The sequence below is a fragment of the Phymastichus coffea genome, unplaced genomic scaffold (assembly GCF_024137745.1).
Source record: "Phymastichus coffea isolate CEN01 unplaced genomic scaffold, Cenicafe_Pcof_1.1 PCOF00061, whole genome shotgun sequence".
NCBI lineage: Eukaryota > Metazoa > Arthropoda > Insecta > Hymenoptera > Eulophidae > Phymastichus > Phymastichus coffea.
Genome location: NW_026706872.1, coordinates 947,052 through 969,630, shown reverse-complemented (window position 1 = coordinate 969,630; position 22,579 = coordinate 947,052). Strand labels below are relative to the sequence as shown.

The 22,579-nt window shown below is 41.5% G+C and overlaps 2 protein-coding genes across 10 annotated transcripts in view; both read right to left on the bottom strand.

Moving 5' to 3' along the window:
• Window positions 1-154: 154 nt before the first annotated feature.
• LOC131666799 (nicotinamidase) lies at window positions 155-2,717 on the bottom strand. 2 transcript variants are annotated; one of them, XM_058939727.1, is made up of 3 exons: window positions 2,412-2,717; window positions 1,381-1,625; window positions 155-1,026 (listed from the first exon to the last, which is right to left on the bottom strand). In XM_058939727.1, the coding sequence occupies exons 1-3, from the start codon at window positions 2,604-2,606 to the stop codon at window positions 450-452; spliced, it is 1,017 nt and encodes a 338-aa protein (XP_058795710.1). In that variant the 5' UTR covers window positions 2,607-2,717; the 3' UTR covers window positions 155-449. The 2 variants fall into 2 exon arrangements, with proteins under 2 accessions (XP_058795710.1, XP_058795712.1); XM_058939729.1 differs by lacking the exon at window positions 2,412-2,717 and adding an exon at window positions 1,903-2,357.
• A 475-nt stretch (window positions 2,718-3,192) lies between these two features.
• LOC131666789 (cell adhesion molecule Dscam2) overlaps window positions 3,193-22,579 on the bottom strand; it is a 108,866-nt gene continuing 89,479 nt past the window's right edge. For 2 of the 8 annotated variants that reach the window (XM_058939704.1, XM_058939711.1), the window contains 28 exons: window positions 19,186-19,332; window positions 18,667-18,807; window positions 18,052-18,242; window positions 17,022-17,262; window positions 14,936-15,089; window positions 14,527-14,678; window positions 13,504-13,776; window positions 12,064-12,209; window positions 11,188-11,623; window positions 10,317-10,610; window positions 9,914-10,141; window positions 9,684-9,839; window positions 9,532-9,602; window positions 9,218-9,461; window positions 8,998-9,144; window positions 8,709-8,870; window positions 8,431-8,647; window positions 8,268-8,356; window positions 7,163-7,342; window positions 6,900-7,088; window positions 6,634-6,819; window positions 6,030-6,477; window positions 5,737-5,948; window positions 5,491-5,659; window positions 5,248-5,411; window positions 4,992-5,127; window positions 4,422-4,601; window positions 3,193-4,329 (listed from right to left, as the gene is read on the bottom strand). In XM_058939704.1, coding sequence (XP_058795687.1) covers window positions 4,278-4,329; window positions 4,422-4,601; window positions 4,992-5,127; window positions 5,248-5,411; window positions 5,491-5,659; window positions 5,737-5,948; window positions 6,030-6,477; window positions 6,634-6,819; window positions 6,900-7,088; window positions 7,163-7,342; window positions 8,268-8,356; window positions 8,431-8,647; window positions 8,709-8,870; window positions 8,998-9,144; window positions 9,218-9,461; window positions 9,532-9,602; window positions 9,684-9,839; window positions 9,914-10,141; window positions 10,317-10,610; window positions 11,188-11,623; window positions 12,064-12,209; window positions 13,504-13,776; window positions 14,527-14,678; window positions 14,936-15,089; window positions 17,022-17,262; window positions 18,052-18,242; window positions 18,667-18,807; window positions 19,186-19,332 — 5,405 coding nt within the window. In that variant the 3' untranslated portion in view covers window positions 3,193-4,277. Of the gene's footprint in view, window positions 4,330-4,410; window positions 4,602-4,982; window positions 5,128-5,247; window positions 5,412-5,490; window positions 5,660-5,736; window positions 5,949-6,029; window positions 6,478-6,633; window positions 6,820-6,899; window positions 7,089-7,162; window positions 7,343-8,267; window positions 8,357-8,430; window positions 8,648-8,708; window positions 8,871-8,997; window positions 9,145-9,217; window positions 9,462-9,531; window positions 9,603-9,683; window positions 9,840-9,913; window positions 10,142-10,316; window positions 10,611-11,187; window positions 11,624-12,063; window positions 12,210-13,503; window positions 13,777-14,526; window positions 14,679-14,935; window positions 15,090-17,021; window positions 17,263-18,051; window positions 18,243-18,666; window positions 18,808-19,185; window positions 19,333-22,579 lie in introns of those variants that run through there. The other 6 variants (XM_058939708.1, XM_058939707.1, XM_058939706.1 and 3 more) reach the window with 6 other exon arrangements.

Below are 22,579 nucleotides of genomic sequence, written 5' to 3'. Positions count from 1 at the left end.
ATTCATTCTCGGATATTATAATGTTAATTTTTGAATATAATTGAAATTAAATTGTAACCCTATTTCTAAGGATAAATCTTTATTCATAAAACTTGAAAATGTACAACAGTATATTTTAAATTTCATATTTACATGAAATTGTATAGCAGTGCTATGACGTATATTTTTTACAACATGATTAATAATTAATAGTTTTCAATAATATACATATACATTCAAAAATATTCTATAAATCTTTACAACGAATTGCTTACAAAAAGCCGCAATCGATTGACAATATTATACCTACGGCATTAAAGTAAGATTTAATACCCTCAATGAAACGATTAGCAATTAAAGTATAACAATGAATTTTGCAATAAATAAACAGCTATGTCAATCTATCTAATGAAAAATATAAAAAAACACGTGACCTATGATACATAGTTTCATTATAAGTAGCCATGTTTTCAATCTTCACTCTGTTTAGATTGCTTAGTATAAATTTTGCCCTTATTGATCTCCATAGCAAGTTTGTAACCGAGTTCAGGTCGTCGATCTCGACCTTCAACCATTGCTTTGACCTGACCCGAAGTAACAATAACCCCGTGACTACCGATGACATTTGCCTTTGTCTTCTCGATATCAACTAAATCAACTCCTCGACATGCGTCGTCAATCAGAATTGTACGATATCCGCTTGCCAAAGCATCGATTGCCGTGGCACCAACACAAACATCATAGGCAACACCGCAGACGTAAATATCGGTAACACCTCGCTCTTGCAGTTGCGACGACAATGACGTTTCCGACAGCTTCTTGTTGTCCCAGAATACCGAATACGAATCCACCTCGGGATTCGTACCTTTGTACACCTTCACGCCGTGTTCGACAATTTTCAGATCTCTATGTAACTCTGCACCCCAAGAGTCTTGCACGCAGTGACGTGGCCACAGGCGTTGTTTTAATATAGGTGGCCCTTTGAAGGTGACTGTATCGTATACTCGCGCCTCCTCTTTCGTTATGCCGCTCGACTCGTCTAGCTCTCTGAAAACCAATAAATTTTTGGGTTCTTTTGTTGCGAGTGACATTGAAAGTTTGTTTTATCGGATTTTTGGCTCGCGGTTATTTTCTGCGCACATGCAAAATTTGGCAAAGTATGTCTTGTCGGACCTGACCCGTATCTACTTACACATAGATCCATGAAACACGCTAACTTCTATCGACTTTTCTCTAAGTTTCTGTATGCTATCTGTTTGAAATTTTACGTTTATGATGATTGTAACGAAGAAATAAACGTCTCCCCAAGTATTTTTTCGCATTCTTTCAATGTGTACGAAGATTTACAGTTTTCCTAAATTTCCCGCATCGTTGAAGGCGAACATAGCATGCTATACCCACCTCAAATTTAAATTATCAATGAAGGACACATGATCGTCAGGGTGCCAGTCGAGCGAATAGAAAACATTATCAAACGGGACCGAATCGAGAAGTTTGTTAATGGGCTCAATGACTTCCGAGCCGTCGTGGCGTGCCGCGCACTTTTTGATGTTGAGCGAGCCGGAAATAAAATCGTTCTGCACATCCACCACCAGGAAGGCACTTTTAGGTCTCGTGCATACTTTTATCCATCGATTCCAGCACATCTAACATTGAAAAGGAATAAAATGAATAATCATGCGAGTGAATGTGGTTTCGGCCGACCAAAGTCGGATATTTCTACTGAAAGTTGCATCCAATTTGAAATGATTTGCTAGCGTTATGCTTCCGTGCTAAGCGTTCATTTCGCGCACGCCGAACACTTTTGAGGCAATTATTTAAAAATCGATAAGTTACATCGACGTTCGAGCCTCTATGGTACGCTGACGTATTATACATATACCCAAGTTGTATGATATATCGCGCTAGCCAAATCATACGTACACGTCACTTCGAAGCTATGCACGACATTCCCTTCACTCGATCGTTTTACGTCACGTGTCCGTGTCTATGGATAAGACAGATACCGTACTGCGGTGAGACTGGTGTACTGTCACGGCCGTTACTGAATCTCGATTCTAAAGACAGGCAAGGCAAATCGAATGATTTATGCGAGGAATATTACGAGAACTCCGCTAGAGAAGTAATATAATTTTCGAGAAAATTATTGCAAGGTTGAATAACTTGGTTGAAGTTTCTGCGCAAGATTGATCGTTATTCGATTCAGCCTCTCAATCCAAAGACGGCTAGTCAGAGCTTGTACCACAAACTTTTCCATCAAGTTTCTTCGCTGACTTGTGAAGCTAGTGCTCCGTGGGTAACAACAATGTTTACATGACCGCTCCGTGCGCAAGTTGGAGAGGTAGTGTCAACACTGACATCGCTTCGAATTTTAATAGAGCACATTGAAAAACAAACTGCTATTCAATCGTGCTGATGGGTCACTGACATACCTCGAATTCCTTCCTATCAATCAGTCCATTGCCATCGGTATCAAACACGCCGAAAATCTCTTTCAGCCGATCGTCCTCCAATCCGTAAACTTTTCCACGGTCATTGCGAAAAAGTGCCTTGCAAATGAGCTCGAACTCGCTGATGCTCAGGTAGCCGTCTTGATCTTTGTCGAATGCGGCGAAGCACGCGTCCATGACTACTGTGCACGGCGCTCCGAAGAACAGCAGCAGCTACGACGAGCTGAGCGCTGCTAAGGTGCTAGTTTGATCGATATCGCGTCACTCATGAGCCAACTAGTGTTGATCGAGTGAACGCGTCATTCTCGCGCGCCCCTCGACGTTCGACGTTCGACGTTCGACGTTCGACATTCGACGTTTCGACCGACGATTCTCTCGTTTTTCGCACCAGCGCACCGCCTGCTAGAGAACCTTTACGTCAAAAGGAATCTTGATAGTTGGCAAGTTTTATATTTAGGCCTGTGCGATAGCCTTCAGTTTTTGATGATAAGCCTATCTGTTCTCAGATGTAAAAGTGTAGCGCAGTACTACTGCAATTTTCAAGAAGCTCGTCAGCTATGAAACTATAGAATTGGTTATCGATTTTTCGCCAATATATCAGCGCAAAGTAATACGGCTAAACAAATTCTACTATTAATTTGTACATTTATTCCTTCCCTAGCTGATATTATTATTCGTCTTTTCTTTAAATAGCAGGTAATGCAATAATTTGTTCAGTGAGGCTCAACTTTTAAAAGATTTATTTATAATTAATTTTTGTACAACGATGTTTTCCTAGACTTATTGCGAAGTATTCTTGCTCAACACATTCGTTCTCTACGGTTCATATTCCATTACATCTTAAACCCATACAGTTATAGTCTTTTCGAAGAAAATGTTATTGAGTCAATTCGATTTTGCAAAAGTGAAAAATTGGCATGTAAAAATCAATATTAAATATGCATTAGGTGTTGAAAAGTCTCAATTTTTTTTTTTGTAAACAGTCTCTTAGCAAATGTTACAAGAGGTTTCGAAGCAAACTTACAGTACTTGACGTTATAAAAAATGTCCGTAGCGATTTAATGTAAAAACATCCTAAAGCTAAGGTAAATTTGGTATAAAAGTCAATTGGCGAACGGAAATTGAATGAAGCGCGTCCGCAGCTACGCATCATGCGATGAAACAAGCTGTAAATATATGTCATCGAAAACGGATATTTAAATATATAACAAATTTCATTAAAAGACTCGAAGAACGAGGCGGTGCACAATTATACAAAAATCCATAAGTCTTTAATGTTGGCGAGCGAACAATCGCCGATGGAGACTTACTCGACGCTCACTTTGGCAGTTACAGCACGATTAAAATGTTAATCTTTGGCATATGTAATATCATCATTTATATAATATTTATTACTAATAGTAGTCCAGGTGAGTTGTATCATTGTGTATGCCAGGCGGTAGCATCTCAAAGTCGCAGAGAAGCCTTGCTCGTCATGTCCTTCAAATTTTCCTCTCTCTCTCTCTCTCTCTCTCTCTCCCTCTCTCTCTCTCTCTCTCTCTCTCTCTCTCTCTCTCTCTCTCTCTCTCTCTCTCTCTCTCTCCTTCTCGACTCACCGTTTTATCGGAGTAAAGTGATTGATGATTTGTATGTAAAACAATTAAACATTCGTACGTGGTATACTTGCACGGCTATTCACGCGAGGCAGCTCATCGGCTTTACCAAGTTGCATCGAAATTGTTGGCAATTCTGGAGCGAGCAGGATATTTACAGAATTCTAATATTTTCCAAGGCTGTGAATATCGCTGCTGATTTTTCATTGTATGCTACGCTCTTAAAAACATCTTTGAGCAACGTTTGAAGCATTGATCATACATGTATCGTAAATTCTTGCCTTTCTTGCTCCTTTCGCTGCTGATGTCTGGAAAAAGTGAAAATGATCAACAACGTAGTCATCGGAATAGCTGCTATTTTGCGTCAACAGTTGTAAATAGCTTATTACCAAGGGCTCACCTGGCAAGCATAGTTTCGACTGCTTTGTATGGCGACCTACCGAGGCTACCACCGTGACGCGTACCGATGGACTGCCCGTGCCAGTCGTGGCCATTCTGATCGCGTTCGCATTCCACTTCAATCAACTCGCGGCTGTCGCTGAAATCGCTTGGCGGTAACAGCGTCATGTCTTCTACAGAACTACGAATCAAAGTTAGATTTTGTTTGCTTGAAATTTCATTGTTCGTTGCGACATTACTTTCGAATTATTTAGGACACTTAATTCAAATATGGCAACAAATACAAAGAAAAAATAGGATAACAGATGAACTGTATAATCTGATGATATTACATAGTTCTTCTAAGTGTCACTGCTCAACGAATTATTTGATTATTATTACTATAGAGTGAACTATAATTTCGATGGTGGAAACAAATGAATGAGAGTTATGCTTGAAGATCAAGCTAACACGACAACGAACTATAGTAATAAAATCAAAAAATAATAAAAAACGATAAAAAACGATTTGATCGAGTTCGATGATTGGAGGATTTGTGAGTGCTATGTGAAAGCAAACAAACCTTGGCTACCTTCGAGTGGACCTGCCGCTAGGCTGGCGGTTGCGACGCCTTCCTAGTGACGGCGAACCTTCATTGTTCGACTCGGTGCTCGATTCCACGCCCCGCGAAAACACATCTTTTTTGGACAAATGAAAAATGGTTTTTTCTAAGAATATTCCATTAGTATTTTTCGAATGATCCTTTGAAGCTTTTCGAGAAATGTTAATAAATAAAAAAAAACATCAGCAAGATTGTAATGCATTCTGTGATGCATTTGCAAGCTTACCTCTGCAAGGCTTAACGGGAACTCGATAACTAGGACCAGCGCATTCGCCGCAAGGGCTACCAGAGGTGTCGCTACCAGAACCTTGTCGATTGTTACGCATCTTGCTCTCAGCTTCGGCTATGCTCGGAAAGTAGCGTTGTTTGTGCCACCTTGGTGTTTTCGATCTAAAGCATATTAGAGTTTATCCTTTCATATTAACAAATACTCTTCGGATTAATCTCAAGTCATTCGGTTAGTCGTCACCTTTCAAAGTCAATGCTCGAATGCTCGTAATCGATGTTGTTTATGTCTTCGTTCTCCAAGTGGCCGAAAGTCTTGAACTGCATCGTGTAGTCTAGCGTGGCAGTGGTGACAGATCGATTTTCTCGTCCTGGCACGCTGAACGTCGCGTAAGGACTTATTTCGTACATTTCTAAAAGAGCCAATATTATGATTATGGTTTGGACATCGCACTATACATTCACATTGTCAAAATAACGGAATTATTACCAGAGCCATGGTCCACGGCGGGTTTATGATTATCTTGCTTGACAGGTGAGCTAGTGTACACTTGATGATTTCGCCTATTATCTCTTTCAGCTGTAGATTTCATCTGAACGGTCGACATACAATTTGACAGATGATGATGTGCTGAATGAGCAGAATTAAGTCCTAAACCTGGCTGTTGTTGTCCAGGTAAGATATCACCCAAATAGCCAGCCCTGTCATTTGAAACGAATTTCAGTTTTAATTCAATCTGCAATCTTGTTTGTTGATGTTTAAACCAGTAAAAAAATGCAAACCTTCCGTTCTTTTTAAGCATCGCGTAGCCAACGACGACGGCCGAAATAATCAGTATAACAGCGCATATGAGCGGTATAATAACGTAGAGCACCTTGTAGCTGTGCGCCGCCCTCATGGCTTCCTCATCAGTGATAAGATCGTTCAGCGGTCCAATGCTAACGCCGCTCAAAGTAGTAGTTGCAAAGTCCATTACAGATTGCGTGGAGCCTGCGTCGTTGTGCGCCGTCAGCCTCACGCTGTACCACGTCGCTGGTTTCAGATCTCGAATGATGATGTTATCCGTTGCTTGACTCGTTACCAAATTCCACTGCTCGGAGCCGACCTTTCTTCGGAATTCCACCGTGTAATACTCGATAGGACAGTCGCCGTTCGGCCAATTCAACAGTAACAAGCGTACCGACGTTGCGTTGGCAATGATGATTTCACGTTCTTTCGGCTGAAGAGGTGCTGAAATGAGTTTCAACGGTTTTTCAAGCGGACTTGTGCAGCCTGAATGCTCTCTCGATATTTGTGCTCGCATAATAATGAAGACAAATGGTCAGCTGCTCGAAGCCGAGCACAGGGGACTCACTAGAGAACTTGTCGTTGGATCCAATTAATTACCTGTGCCTTTTGTGGTAGCGCTTATCAGAGGGCTCGGGTCCCCGGTGCCTACTCGATTTTGAGCTGTCAAGTGCGCAACATATGACGAGCCGCACTTCAAGCTCGTTAAAGTAAATTCAGTGTTCTCCGGTGATAGGCTGATCTCTTCCCAGCCGCCCTTGTCCTTTTTGTAGCTCAACACATAACCTGTGGAGCAATAAGATACCAAGTGAACATTTTCGCGCTCGTTTGCTCTTTTTGTCGGAATACAAAACAACAAAATTTGCCTTGAATATTTGCTCCGCCATTGTCCGGATGATTCCAATAAAATTTTATGCTATCCGTGGTAGTATATTGCAGCTCTAACGTGGGTGCACGAGGCGGCATAACAACAATCAACGTATAAGTTATCGAATCATCTCCGTACGTATTACTCGCCGAGCAGGAGTAGTTGCCAGCAACCGACTGCTCCAATGCTGTAAAGTAAGGATGAAAACCAATCGATATTCCATTCGCATGTTCTTTTTTCCTCGAGCGCGTCTTCGCTTACCGTGAATTTTCAAATGCCCGTCAGAGGTAATCTCGTAGTGTTTGCCTTTCGTCACTTGACTATTTCGGTACGTCCAGAGCGGCCTTGATGTTGGATTGCCAACGACAATGCACGACAGCATCACTGCAGATTTCACCGGTTTCCGCAGAAGCTGAGAGAACGAAGCTACTCTGGCCGGAGCTAAAACAGTCATCGTTTATTACGAAGACGTGTAACGGTGTAGAGCTGGCGGCTGGCGTCAGACGCATATGTGAATCACGTGTCTGGCGCTCGCCTTTGTTTTTCAGCAATCGAGGAGAAAGAAAACTATTGTAGCGCGTGAGGAGAGTAAGTCTAGGCACGCGGTCACCAGCCGAGTGTTGGCGGTATAATAACGGCATGGTGGGAGGAGAGAAGGAAGCAATGACTAGTTGAGAATAGGATTGCTGTTTGGTCGGACGTCTCTGCGTGTGCTTAGTTTGTTCGTCCCTATATATACTGCATTGAGGTGATGACAGAGAAGCAGGAGGACTGATCGAGTCGTAAAAAGAAGAAGCGACGGGCCGTCTCGAGCAAAATAGGGACGAAGCAATCCGAAGACGAGGAATCATCCCTGAATTATGCCTCTACCATAAACGATCACTGAAGAAGTCCGTCGGCGAAGTCAGGTCAATCTCTCTTTCTCTCTCTCTCTCTCTCTCTCTCTCTCTCCCTTCGTTTCCTCAGCGACTCGCGATTTGGATGATAGCGGGGCCAGGCTTTTACGAGCCGGCCCAGGTAGCAACGGTTTTACGGTCGGTTGGCGAAGCGAAGTTGCCAGACATTCACGTGCCGGCTGACTCATCGCCTTGCTGCGTAATAGGCTAAGTTATTAAGACAATTTGTATTTGTTGTTGGCACTTTTTGAAATGTGCCCTTTTTAGTTAAGTGTGGTAAAGCGTAAATTCGTGTTGTTTTTCAAAAATTGCCTTTCTATCCTGCCTTCGTCTGAAGCAGTTCGCTGCCTCCCTTATTAATCTTTATAAAGAATTGGCGATAGCGAGAGGAAAATCGGCCTTCGAGGACTGACGCTATTACAGACGGAAGATCGAAAAAGAAAAAAAAAGTCGATTCGCCGATGACTTACCCTTCGAATCAGTCTTTTGAGAAACGACAATGGTAGGTTCGCCTTCGCCCCGGGACGTTGACGCGGTCACCCAAAACTCGTAAAGTTGCCTGTTGTCACGAAGCATCAACATTATTATTATTGGGTTTCATAGGCAAGATTACAGTAAGCAACAGTCGATTACCTTTCGTTAAATTCGCGCAATTCCTTCGTCAGAGTATCGGACGACGAGCTCGGTGGCTCGTGAATCGTGTAGGTGTTGTGTCTGCTCGCACCTGCCTCTCTGAAGTAAACTGTGTATTTGGAAACATGGCCGTTGGGTTGCAATGGTGGAAGCCAGGATACCAATATCGTATCCGATGACAAGGCCAGAGCCTTGATACCAGCCGGTGGTCCGGGTACTTATAAGTTGAGATCCGATTAGTAACGCGGTTATTTCGATCGCTTTTCCAAGATACCAACCATCTTCTTCGGTGGCGCAGTAAATAGGATTACTCAGCACCCCATCTCCAGCACCAGTGTACGCGAGCACTCGTATCGAGTAGTTGGTGTACTTGTACAATGTATGCAAGTAGGTTTCGTTGCTGGTCGTCTTTTTTATTTCGCCGGCTGTCGAGATTTCCACTGAAAGGAGACAAAAACGTTGGTTTGTTTGCTTTCTTTTTCCTCTTCTTCGTTGTTTTACGAGAGGTTGTAGAAGGGCGCTTTACGAGGCGCTCCCTGGCTTTCAGCACAGAGAAAAAGAACGTACTGTTATCGGTCGGCACGGGGCGATAAAAAACTTTGTAGCCTTGAATAATTCCACCATGCTGATGAGCGGGAGGCGCTTTCCAGTGTACCTTCACGCTTTGCGACGACAGCGACTCGCAGATTACCCTCGTTGGTGGTGCACTTGGTACTTAAATTCGTATTATAATTATGGGTGGATCGAACGAGAAACGAGCGATGAAATAAAGCTTAAGATTTCTTACCTCCTTCTTGGGTGGTGCCGGTTATGGGAACGCTTGGTGGGCCACTAGCGATACTATTGAAAGCTCTTATCGAAATGTCGTACTTGGTGAAATTTCTCAGTCCTGTTAGTTGAACTTTATTCGTAGCCCAACCATTGACGTTCAAGCTCTTGCTTTGATTGACACCCGATGTGGAGGACGAATGTTCCGACCAGGTCACGATGTAGCCTAATAGGTCGCCGTTACACGATTCCTTGGGTGGAGGCTAGCGAAGTAGTCGCATTGATTTTGAGTCCATGTAACTTGCAAATGAAATCCCGTTTAAGTAAACTTACCTCCCAACTTATTATCAATTCCCCAGGACCTGCAGAGCTAACTTTAATGTTTTGAGGAGGTTCAGTTGGTGCTGCAAAGGTCAAAGTGGAACTCGGTAAGTATTTTACGAAAATGACGCTCGTTTTATTCGAACAAGCTGTGTCCTACCGACCTTCTTCCTGGGTTTTAGCTACCACCGGTTTGGTCGGCTCGCTTAAATCGATAAAATTTATCGAAAACACGCGAAATTTATAAGTGACTGCGGGATGCAAGCCACCGACGAGGGCGATTTCTTGGTCTTCGTTGGTAGCGTCATAGCGCGTGATACCTGCAATTTCACGTACGTGAAAAAGAGCTTGGGACGAACGAGCGAATGCGAACAATGCGAACGATCGATCTAACCGTTTTGCGTTGGACTAGTCACCCCGTAGAAAGAGCCTGGTAGGTGGGAGATATTGTGCGTTTTCGACGGCTCCCACTCGTCATCCAGCATGCCGTGGGAGACCGGCTGATATTGGATGATGTACTCTCGAATGGGACTGTTGCCGTCGAAGGCTTTGTTCCAGGAAAGCTTGATCGACCTCGAGCCAATCTCGATGACCTCGAGAGCCGACGGTGGATCCGGCCGCTCTGCCGATATTCAAATCTCAGTTTCAGCATTTCATTAAAAGAGGCCAATAATAATTATTCATATATTCGATTGCGTAGGTCTAAAGAAAAATATGAGTGCCTGGATTAGCAGGCGGAAATGGGCGCTCATGCATATTGAAAAGCTAGAAAGGGCGAGGGAGAGGTGGTCACGAACCTTGCACCGCGAGATAAATAAAGTGCTCGCTGCGTCCGTAGACGTTGTCGACAGTGCACTTGTAAACGCCGGAATCCTGTCGATCGCTCAAGCCAATGGACATTTGCGACTTGAGTCCGCTGTCGGTCTTCACTTGGCTGACACTCAGTCTGTGAGTATTGGCGTCGAAGCGATTGTTATTGTGCGACCACTGTACGTTGATCGGATTGTCGCCGATGACCGTACAGTCGAGCACCACGGACTCGCCCCGCCGTATCGTCACGTTCTTGCTCTGAAATTCAAATCTCGCTGGCTCTGCAAACATACAACGACTCGATTTTAGGATAAGGCTCCCGGGAGAGGCCGTATACATGCGCCCGATAAAATCATCGAGGCGGCTACTCTCTCGCACAGTTTTCAATTTATCAAACAATCGCTGTGGGGCGCGATTTTGGGGCGCGATTTTGGGGCGCGATTTTGGGGCGCGATTTTAGGGCGCGATTTTGGGATACGATTCATCGCCTTGATTAGCCTTTGTTTTATTCATCACTCGCGGGAACCAACTGTTCAACCACTCATCTCGTGCCCGCACACTCGTAAGTGCTTGGATTTCACTACCTTGAAAGCTACTAGTTACAAGGAATCGTTTGTCTAGCCGTACGTCGAAGCGGGCTGGCGTGTCGATACACGAATCGATCCGTTCGACTACCGACATTCATTGCAAATGATTGAGGGAGTGATATAGTATTATCGGCAAACAGAATATCCAGCATTGGCCTGCTTTTCAGAGTAGCGGTAAGGCAATGAAATTTTAACATCCCATCAAAACGTCCGAAAATAGGGCCGGAGGAAGGCTGTCCGCGCATACCCTAAACTCGTCCATAAATCATACCGTTAACCGAGACGTATATGACTTTGCTCAGCCCAGATCCGATACTGTTATTCGCTCTGCACAGGTAGTGGCCTTCGTGTTGAGGTCCAGCTGAGTCCGTCCATAGTGTTCCATTTGGCAGTATCGTTAATCTTCCATCCATGACTTCGGTCAACAGTTGAAAATCGTCTGCAGTTCGCGCTCGACCGCGTAGCCACGTGACTTGTGGCGGTGGAAAACCGGTCGCCTGGCAGTGGACGTACAGTGGATTACCCAGTAAAGTTGAAACGTCCTGCGGCTCGAAAGTCCATTGTGGTGGCACTTTCACCAACAATTCGGCTGTCTCGTTGACTTTCGCGGCTTTGTTCGTGGCGACGCAGGTGTATTTGCCGCTATGACGCGACGTCACGTTCTTGAAGACCAGGAAACTGTAGAAGTCGTCGCGCTTCACTTCGATCTGGATCGTATTGTACACAATTATTTACGATATTTTCGATAAACATATACTAAGTATTTTCAAACAATTTTTTTTGACGTTTGAAATTCTACAAAATTCATTTTTCGTCCCGTTCTATCTAAGTTGCCCTTAGCCATTTTCAACTAACAGAAACTCTTCGTGCGCCAGTTGGACGCTTTTTTCTTCTCGTCTTTTCTTACATATCTACAAAAATAATACTGTCAGAAATTCTAATTCCACGAAAGCAAGTAACTTTTTCTCTATTTTAGTAGAACCAATTCTTATTTTATTGGATCGAAGAGCTAGTTATACTTCCGTTTTGAAATGAGTTTGAAATCGCGTTTGACGAAAGCAAGCCGCTGAACTTATCGACTTCGTAAGTGAGGGAGCGATATGGCAACAAAAGAAAAAAAAAGGATAGGTGAAGTATAGCGACTTACGTTGAGAGAAGAGGGTAGGGGTTCACCATCTTTCAGCCAAGAAAAGTGGATAGGAAGATCCCCGGAGGTGATACTGCAGGCTATCTGAGCTCGACTGTCCTCTTGCAAATTCGGTGGAAAATTTAACGGACTCATGACTGGTGGACCTACAACAAAATTCTTTAATTGAATCCTCTATTTTTCAATATTTTATAAATGAACACATTAAAAGACTTTTTAATGTTAGATTGCATACGAAGAACGTTATAATTAAAATTTAATATGATATATATAGATTTTAATAATTTTGTAATATCATAGTTAAAAACTTCAACAGTGTAACAGTGCAACTCAGTTAAGCTATAGAAAATCAGAGATATATTTAAAGTACACGCAAGCTCCTTCTTTCGTTGTATATAGATATTTTTTGACATTTATCAATTGATATAACTGATAACTGATATAACTGATTTTAGAATACCATTTTTATGAAACTTCTTTCATAATTAATCTTTTGCTACTTTATAAGACATGAAGTATTGCATGTTCATGCAATCAATAGTTTTCATTGTATTTACTTTTGTTAAGTCACGTTCTTTATGTAAATGTTTATGAAAAAATAAGTATATTATTAAGATTTTTAAGATCTTATTTTTTCTCGAATAATTTTAAGATCATTCTTTGGTTTTTAATAATTAAATTACATAACATTAACGATTTCAAAATCACTTTCATTATTGATTTTAATATTATCCAATCAGAATATGAATTTTATGCGAACATGTTGCAAACTGTACAATTAAACATGTGAGGCAAAACTGAATATTTCCTTATGTTTCGTAACTTTGTTTGTATAGTAACCACAATAAATTCAATATTAAGCATGAGGTTTTCTGGTATGATACGATCTGAATCTGAAATATTGTCGACCGCTAAATTCTTCTAAACCGAATAAAGCGAACTAACGAAAAAAGAAAAATGTACGAATGCATCATTTTATATATATATATATAAAATGATGCATTCGTACATATATAAAATGATGCATTCGTACATATATATATATATATAAAATGATGCATTCGTACATTTTTCTTTTTTCGTTAGTTCGCTTTATTCGGTTTAGAAGAATTTAGCGGTCGACAATATTTCAGATTCAGATCGTATCATACCAGAAAACCTCATGCTTAATATTGAATTTATATATATATAGCAAATTTGTAATCGAAATAAATTGAGAATATCAATATAATACATTAATTGTTTCCAATACGAAATTCGATTAAGTAATGATCGACGTAAAAAAATTTGAAATAGAACGACATTTTGGTAAAAATCAATAAACAAGTGGCTTCGCTGCTAAGGTATTGGAAGCTTTTGTAAACTGAATAATCTAGTTGATTTTAATAATAAGGGAAAATCATACAATGGAAAATAAGATTAAAAAGATAATATACTGACTTTGCACTTCAATTTGGATATCCCGGCTGGCGGTCTGGCCAGAATTGGCATGTACAGTGCAGGTGTAGGTGCCCTCATCGTTAGTATTGACCTCGTTGATAGTCAGCTGGCCCTCGCTGTCGAGCTTATGTCTGAGATCCGGAGGTAAGGTAGAACCGCCGCGGGACCACTTGACCGAAGTTACGGGGTAGCCGGAGTAAGGGCAGGCTATCGTGATGTCTCGGCCGGCGATCGCGCGTACTGGATTAATTCGCAGTCGGATGTATGGGGGTCCTTTGCCAGCCAACCGACAATTAAGAGACATACACACGTACACTTTACTATAGTTATACATAAGATATGGAGATATGCCAGCACAGCCGCCGCGAGCAGCTCTGACAGCTGGCGTGCTCTTGGCGACAATGAGTATGCTGTGATTGCTGAATTATTCAATGTGTATGTAGGACGAAACAAAAGCTTGTTGAGTATAAAGTGCGCTTATTATTTGAACGTCGCAGCAGGGCCGTTTAATCGTTTAAAAATCGACTACTACATCAACTGGTATAATAAGTGTTATTATGAATTCTCTATATTACGCGATTGTATTTAGTATTCACATGCCGATCACCCTTGCAACCAACGTACATCGTCAATTAATTAGATTTCGGACGAAAGCACAATAAACCTCATTAAATAAACAATAGTGCGCTGGATAATCAACTAGCAAAGGTAACAATAACAATACATAATAATAATTATAACAATATCGTGGGCTAAATAATTATAATCCGATAGCGATTTAGTATAGAAAAATTAAACGGAGATCTTGGGCAAACAGAATTCGACATAGGCACGAGAGGCATCTAAACCGTTATATTTTCTTTTGTGCGAATAATTATTTCGCGCTTTCATTCCAATAAATATCAGTTAGAATTAAATAGGGTTCTTCGGCCACGTGTGCGTCACCGTGCATACGCCCTTCGAGAATGAAACTTTACAAGGATGACAATTGTGTGCGTATTTTCTGGTCGGAGTCTCACTCACCCCATATATTGAGTCGGGCTTTGTGCTCGACCGAGGCCAGGGCATTCGAGGCCACGCAGGCGTATAGACCTCCGTCTTCCGTCGTTGCCGACGTGATGTTTAAGTGACTTATCACATCACCTGACTGGTCCACATACTGGCCTATCGCGTACCTAAACGGAATATTTGAAAAATCTATATTCAACACTCGTATTTTACAAATGCATATACATATTTTTATGTCATTATTATTAAGAACGGTTTATTTAGTAAATTGTATTCATAATTAGTACTTTGATTTTTATTTCAGTTTCAATAGAATATAATGTATTTTACTTTCAATATACAATTGAATTAATCGTTATAGAATCAAATTAGAGCTTTATACAGTGTAATTTATAAAGTGTAAAGTGGACAAATTAAGTAGTACCTGTGACTAGACGCAATCTCGTTTAGTGGATCACCGTCGAGCAACCACGTGAAAGAAGGCGGTGGTGAGCCAGTAGCAGAGCACCTTAAGGATACAGGTGGACCTGGTCGTAATGTTTGCTCGATGAACGTGTATTGCAGTTCTGGCACGGTATCTATCATAAACGAATTTATTTTTAAATTGGAAATCTTTGGATTAAAACATTATTCTTGTCGATTTCATATCAATATACGCTCAACAAAAATGTTTTGTTCCTGACTGATCATGTAAAAGAAAATTCTTTTTCTTTACTTATTCATTAACAAAGCTCCGTCTAAATTTCAAATCCACAATTACATCCGATTGCTAGGAGAGTAAATATTTATTTTCAATGTTTCAGTGTAATTTTAGCGTTTGCGTTTGTAGTTATCCGCCCGCTAATTTATAGTTCAATTTGTAGGTTTAATAGTAAAATCATTTAAATGTCAAATCATCATGAAATTTGCCATTTTAATGGTTCTAGTAATCGTGATACATAAAGAATATTATAAAATAAACGCTATACATAGACCGAATGTTTCGCAATTTATGTCACTAGCAATCCTGCAAATAAATTCTAACTACATTAAAACCTAGACAAATAATCCAAATAGGTCAATCGGCAAAACATAAATTAAATTTGTACTGAACTGGATCGCCGCAGTACAGTAGTAATTAATTTACAAACTCTTCAACTTTTCAAGATATTAGACCGAGGTGTTAATTAATGTTACCACTAAATAGAATTTGATTCGAAAATAATGAGAAAGCGTGGTAATTATGAATTTTTGATTTTTCCATATTATACGTTAGTGCTCATTTCGTATCATCGACCATATAAAATCTCTTTGCTGAGATTTATAATTCGATAAATATTTTTCAGCTAAATTCAGAAATTTACAAAAGTATCAATTGAAAGTTCTAGTATACGAATTACCTGATATCATTTAGATTATTCTATAAAATTATTTGGAATGACATTAAATATCACATTAAATGTATGATATAATTTAGTAAATGTAAGTTCAGAGAGTGATGATATTGGATGAGAAGTTATTATGAAAAAACTAAAAATGAACAAATTAATTAAACATGTCATCGCCAGACTTATATCTTGATGTACAAGTAGAAAAAAGAAAAATATATTTATAGTTCCACGAGCACGTGCATCCAAATTTAATGATATCTAATATGCGTTGTTCTCAAACATCTAATAATAATTTACATAAAACAGCAGAAAATGATCACTAGCGCATACCAAATAAAAATAGCTGAAATAACACATCTTTCTGACTTTATTGTGCTGTTATATGACATATGAGAAAGATTCACCACTTACTGAGAAATTTGATCAGATTATTCGTCAGATACGAGAATCGGATATCAATTGGTATTGAAGCAAACAAACCCATCGATAGAGACCTTTTATAATGACCGTGAGGAAATCTACCAAAATGTTTGTGAATATTATTGTTAAGAAAGTAACCATATGCCTCCTCATAAGTCATTTGATATTATGAGCGGTATTTTCGTGTGAATTGATGTTTACATAAAAGCGATACAGTAAAAATAGGTCGATAATACACGAAGAACGGCTACGCTGCTAACTACATGAAGAGTATTTTCTACTGCGGGTGAACAGTATCTATCTATAAAGATATGCATCTGTTCGAGACCTATTTGAAAAGAAGTTAAGCTAGTTACCTAGGTAACTAGTGGTAAATAACCTGTATATAAAATTAAACACTGGACATTTGATAGGAACGATAATAATATAGGCAACGGACTGGAGGCTGGGATATGTCAAACTACAAAATAATTTTGAATAATATTCTAAAATGAAATTCGCTATATTTTCTCAGAATTATGATAAAGAAATAGGTTAGCTCGAATGTATCCTTGAATATTGTTAGAAATAAAAAAGAAAATGGACTGACCGCTCGTCATCTACTGAAAAAATGCATATTTATGATAAATAAATGATGTCGAATTTATGAGAGGTATCGAATCAATTGCAACAAATGCAAAACGTAAAGCGATTATAAATAAGTGACGGCAAGCAACTTACCACCAAGCCTGAGCTCCGCGGTAGCCTGCGCGTTCTCTTTGTCGCTTCTGACTAAGCATTGATACATGCCCTTGTCGCGTCGACCAATAGAACCGATGACGAGCACCAACGGGGCTGGCAGTCGTATTCTCGAATCCTGGCTGGAGTGTATCGGAACCCCATCGTGCAACCACTCCACGCTCTCGATCGGGAAGCCCTCCACCGTGCAATTCATCGTTGCCGTCTGTCCTGAGTTTACGACCTGCCAAACGAAGCTTTTGTTTATATACGCGCTTTGTTGATTCTTTCAATGAATTGGACGGCTGTCTGTCGATATGGGTCACGTTCCGTTGATTTGTTTTGCAGTCGTGCACCTGACGGCGATGATTTGCTCTTTGTTCAGGGTGCATGCAATTTAATTTTCAGCCCAGCCGAGATGGATTTTGGGACGTTTTTCAGCTTCGCGTATGTCTCATTGCACTTGTCGCTACACTATTTGTTGCTGTACGCTTAACGATCGGAAACCTTTCACTTTAAATAAGCTCTATCGAAAATAAACAAGACGATCATCGATTTCGATGTATGGATATAGACGGTATGCATAATAAATAAAATGTCAAAATAATGTCGAGTTGTTTTTCAAGTGCGGTCAACTTATCATCACTTAACTGATAAATTATTCATTAATGCGTTTGCTTTTCAGAACGCTGTAAAATCCAATTAAATTCGCAATGCATTTCGATAGAGCTTGTACAAATAGAGTTTATCGATGAAAAAAAAAATATTATCCAGCATCGTGTGATGGGTATTTCAATAAAAAAAGCAATAAAAAGGCATCTTTCGCGCGAGGGGAAAATACATCAACGCGTACTCGCAAATAGAGACGAGGCGGCAGCGGTAATTTTGGCGTGGCGCGGTAAAAAAGTGTCGGAGGCCAACGCTCAGAGGAAATCCGATAATGAGCTTTCCATCGGCAAGAGATGGAGAGAAAAGTAGCAGTTTAGCAGAGAGAGAGAGAGAGAGAGAGAGAGAGGGATCGAAGTGTATGTACCTGGAGAAGCGGCTGGATGCGAGCGTTCAATTTCGAGGTGACAGAGAGATGAGTCTCGGCTTGTTGCTCGCCAAATTGATTGCGCGCGCTGCAAACGTATCTACCGGCGTCTTGCACGTCCACTCTCCGGATCCTCATGAGGTCACCCCACAGCTGAACACGACCGTACGACTCCACTGGCACCAAACGCCCTGTCATTTCAATTGCACTTAGGAGACCATTTTCTATATCTTTTTTCTATTTCATCAAGTGAAAGAAATCGAAATTCGAGTTGGATGAGCAGGAAATTTAAAAGGTTTGGTAAGAAACTTTAGAGCGACCTACGTTGAAAATCAACTTTAAATAGATCCTACGCAAACCTGATACTCTTCTAGGAAATCTCTCTATAGATTGGAATTTCAATATTAATATCTTTGCTAATGAAATAAAAGATTATGTTTTTATTGAAAAATATTTTTAAAAATATAGTTGCACAAGTTCCACAAAATGACAATATTATTTTCGTTCAATCATCCAGCGGTACTTCTCATTCTCGTTAGGAAAAATTTTGATTAAAGGAAGAATAGAAAGACGTTGATAGAGGAAAAAGTTGGATTACACTTGTATGGCACTCACCGTTGACGTCGCGATACCAGGTGAACTGTGGTGGTGGGTTTCCTTGGGCCGAGCACGTGAGATGCACGTCGGAATCCCGTTCGGCGGAGATCGCAATCTGCGAGCGCTGCATCAGCTTCGGTGGCATTGTGCTGCTCGGCTCTGTGTGTCGGCCCAATACAATATCGCATGAGCGAGGCAGATATAACGTGGTGTCGAGCTCGAGGTTCGCATGAGCTCCCGTAAAGTTAGCTAAAGAAAATGTGCGCGTGAACTAGAGCAGGTTTACGGCGCGATTCGACCTTCGTGACTTTAACGCCGGCGAGTAAATATAATTAGAAGCCAATGTTGATGACGCAGATTGCAACGAAATTCGCGCGCGTTGATAGTTGCTCGCTAGCAATCAGCTGGAGATTAAAATTAATCTCCCCTCTGGCCAGCTGCACGTTGTACGCACTAGCGCGATCTTAATGGAACCTGCTGATGCTAAAAAGTTGCGCGAGATGAGCAGCGCAAGATTGGAATACACGTGTAACTGACCAACAACAGTGAGGGAGGCGGGCTCGCTTTTTCTCGTCTCGCTGGTAAGCGAGTGTCTGGTCAGGCATGCATACGTAGCACGTCCATCCTCTTGCCTCGTCGACTTGATGTGCAGGTCGCCCTGCGACGTCACCACGAATCTACCACCTGCAAACAGTATTTGTAACGCTTCGCTGTAATATACATCGCTAGCTCGGTTTGAACAGCCGTAGATTCTGCTGCTGCTGCTGCTGCTGAGATAGCCTTTGCTTGCTTCAGCTCGCTCGCTCGCTCGACAAATTTCCGACATGTCGTTGCAACGGAGCATCGACTGGAACCCAAGCTTTTTCGCCTTTCCATTCTGTTTACCAATGCTACTTTTCGACTGACCGCATTTCCGTTGCCATGGCAAAATAGTCGCAGCTGTACACCCATTTCCAGTGTTATTTTTGCGAGATTACTTTGCCAATCAAACCAAAGCGCGGGAACGGTCGGTAAGCACTGTCGTGTACTAAAGTCGATATCGTGCCAAACCGAAATTGGATATTTGTGAAAATAACACTGCTATAATAATTTAGCAGACGCAAATTCAATGAAACGAAAGTAATATCTAGGAAAGTAATATCCAGTTGAAAGGCTCGTTTGAATCGGCCAAGGCGAAATTCGAATAAACGAATTTGGATTAACTGGAATATTTGAGGCGCGCCGTAGCCTTACACATGCAATAAGCATTACGAGCAGAACGTGTATACATACGCCTTGCCGAAATTCGCTTAGCCCAGGCGAACGAGCATTTGCAAATTTAATCGGCGTTACAATGAGATTGATGCCCTCAGGAGCAATGCACGTCAAAGCAGCAGCGCGCATGACCCGTTGACCTCGTACCAGCTCATTAACCAAAAGCCCAAAAGCCTGACGCGCTCGCAGTCGCGAAATTGAACGAGTGGTAAAATAATAATTCATAGGCCGTGTAGGCGCGCGAGCTACGTTTGTGTACGCTGGACGAGCAGCGTCGTTATATCGCGACGGAAACTCGTATATATACATTGTGGCTGCGCGAGTGCACGCTCGAGTGGTCTTCGTGTCTCTCTCAGTCTTTCGTCTTTGATGAATGAATCCTTTCACCGGCAACTCCCCGCTCCCTTTATCCAGCTATAGAGCTACGGCGCTCGCGCAAGGATTATTGTTTCTTATCCTCTTGGCGACAAGCAGAACCGAGAGGTTTACTACTGCTCGGGCTCCCACGACGACTTGTATTAGGATGCTGGCTCTATTTCTTGCTTTTTTTTATCTTTACAACACGACTTTCCTTTCATAAACACTCTAAATTTACAAAGGAATTAATAAAATGCTGCAATCTCTTGCCGTTGGATGAATAAATAACGCGCGACGAAAATGCGCATTGGCGGTTACTGCTTTGTTGCTTGTTTAAAATTTTATCGACTCGCTTCAATTAGTAGGAAAATTCACTGTTTCAGCGAGCGGCTACAACCGAGAGCGCGGAAATTCAATTTCACTCGTAGCTCCGCAGCTACGGTACTTTATACGAGTGCATCAAGAATGTGATATACATCAAAATAAGGCTACTCTACTTGCTCCTGCACATCGTCTTTATTGCGAGTAGTGGAGGACGTACACGTTCTCAATACTGCCACTGAATTCCAGAATGATTGAAAATTACTTTAAAACGATATCTACACAGCGATTAGAAGCCAATGCCTTTATGATTGTGAAAAACGCGCAAATCACTATAAATATTCTTTTATTTTCATTTGGCATTTTGCTAAGTAATCGATGGCGAATGCACTATGCCCAATTCCGAGTCGGTTACATGGAAGTAAGTACGGAAGGTGTATACGAAAATTCTAACCGAAGATCTGGCTAACGCTTCGAAAAGGCCGTACGTCAAAAGGTGTCTGTCAATCAAAAAACAAAATAGGAAAGTAACGGAACATCGTAACCGCGACTAAAATGACGATGACTGCATTAGCGGACAGTTGGTCGAGTTTTTAACGATAAAACTTTGTTGGTGTAGCAATACGAGTTTGGCTTTTCCAATATCATTCCAGAGAGGCGAACCATTGAAAATAGCTGTAATACGATAATAAAAAGGTAAAGGCCTGGGTTATTCCACGAGCGTACAGCAGTAATCCAGCTGAAAAACCAATACATTATCTCGCCTGCGAATCGAGCATCACGTCGAACGAGAAAAATCTCCTGGCCTGGCGGCCGGACGCGTTGAAACTACGCAACTCTACTCTCCCTCGATCCCTCGGCCTCTAGCACATAAAACCATCTGACCGCATCCGCGGCAAAGACGTACGAGCACGACGCGCTCGGCAAATTAGAAAGAAATGTGCGCGAGCCGCCAAGCGTGATAGCGATTTAATATTCGGCCGATACACGAGGAAAAATACAAGCAGCCGTAGGGCTGCAAATATGAATACCTTAAATCGTACATATGGCCCAGCCACGTCCCTGTGTTTTACCGTTAGCATATATACCTTAGGCGCTTTTGCTCGCCCTTTTTTCGAGCTAGATAGCCGTTGTTTTTGGCTACGATGCATGGCAAAGCCAAACAACTTTTTGCTTTACGTTATTTCGACATCAGACATCATATTTTTACTGGCTTGAACGTTGCCAACGATTTCTTACAAGTAAACTTATTGCTCTCGTATCTTCATTACTACTGTAACTGATCAATACTTTTTAAACGCATATAGCGTGCATGAACAAATAAATCAATAACCATTGTTGCCATTGCCAAAATTTTTTCACGCTTGAGACAATGAAATATAGAATAATATAGCGTTATGCCGGCAAGCTACGTAGTTTTGATAAATGACGTTTGAAAAAAGTAAGGTTGTACATTAACGGGCAGATCTGCCTGTGGTGTAGGTGGTTATTGGCAAGAAAAGGCGGTAATGATGAAGCGTGCACAGGCAAGAATTTGGAAAAGACCAGCGATAAAGGGAGAATAATTGGCGGTGGACAAGAGGCTCAGTCTAAAACCTCATTAGAGCGGCGGCAAACCCAGCTAACTAAGCCCCTATCGATTGTTTGGCGCTAGACCACGCTCGACTAATTCATCTTAACGAGAGCGGCCGTTAATCAAACTCGCACCCTTTACGCTGGCCAAAAGTATCCTTCTCTTCGATTGTGTACGTACGAACGTCTTGTATGGCGCGTGCTTACCTTGGCCGCGTCCCCGTGTAATCCGGCTCGTGCGCCAACGAACCAACGAAAGCAACGTGTAGCAGACACAGCATAAATATGTATGGGACATGAATGCCTGAGGCGCTTATTTACACTCGCTACTCTCTCTCTCTCTCTCTCTCTCTCTCTCTCTCTCTCTCTCTCTCTCTCTCTCTCTCTCTCTCTGCCCATTTCTGTTGCTCTACTTATGCTCGATCTT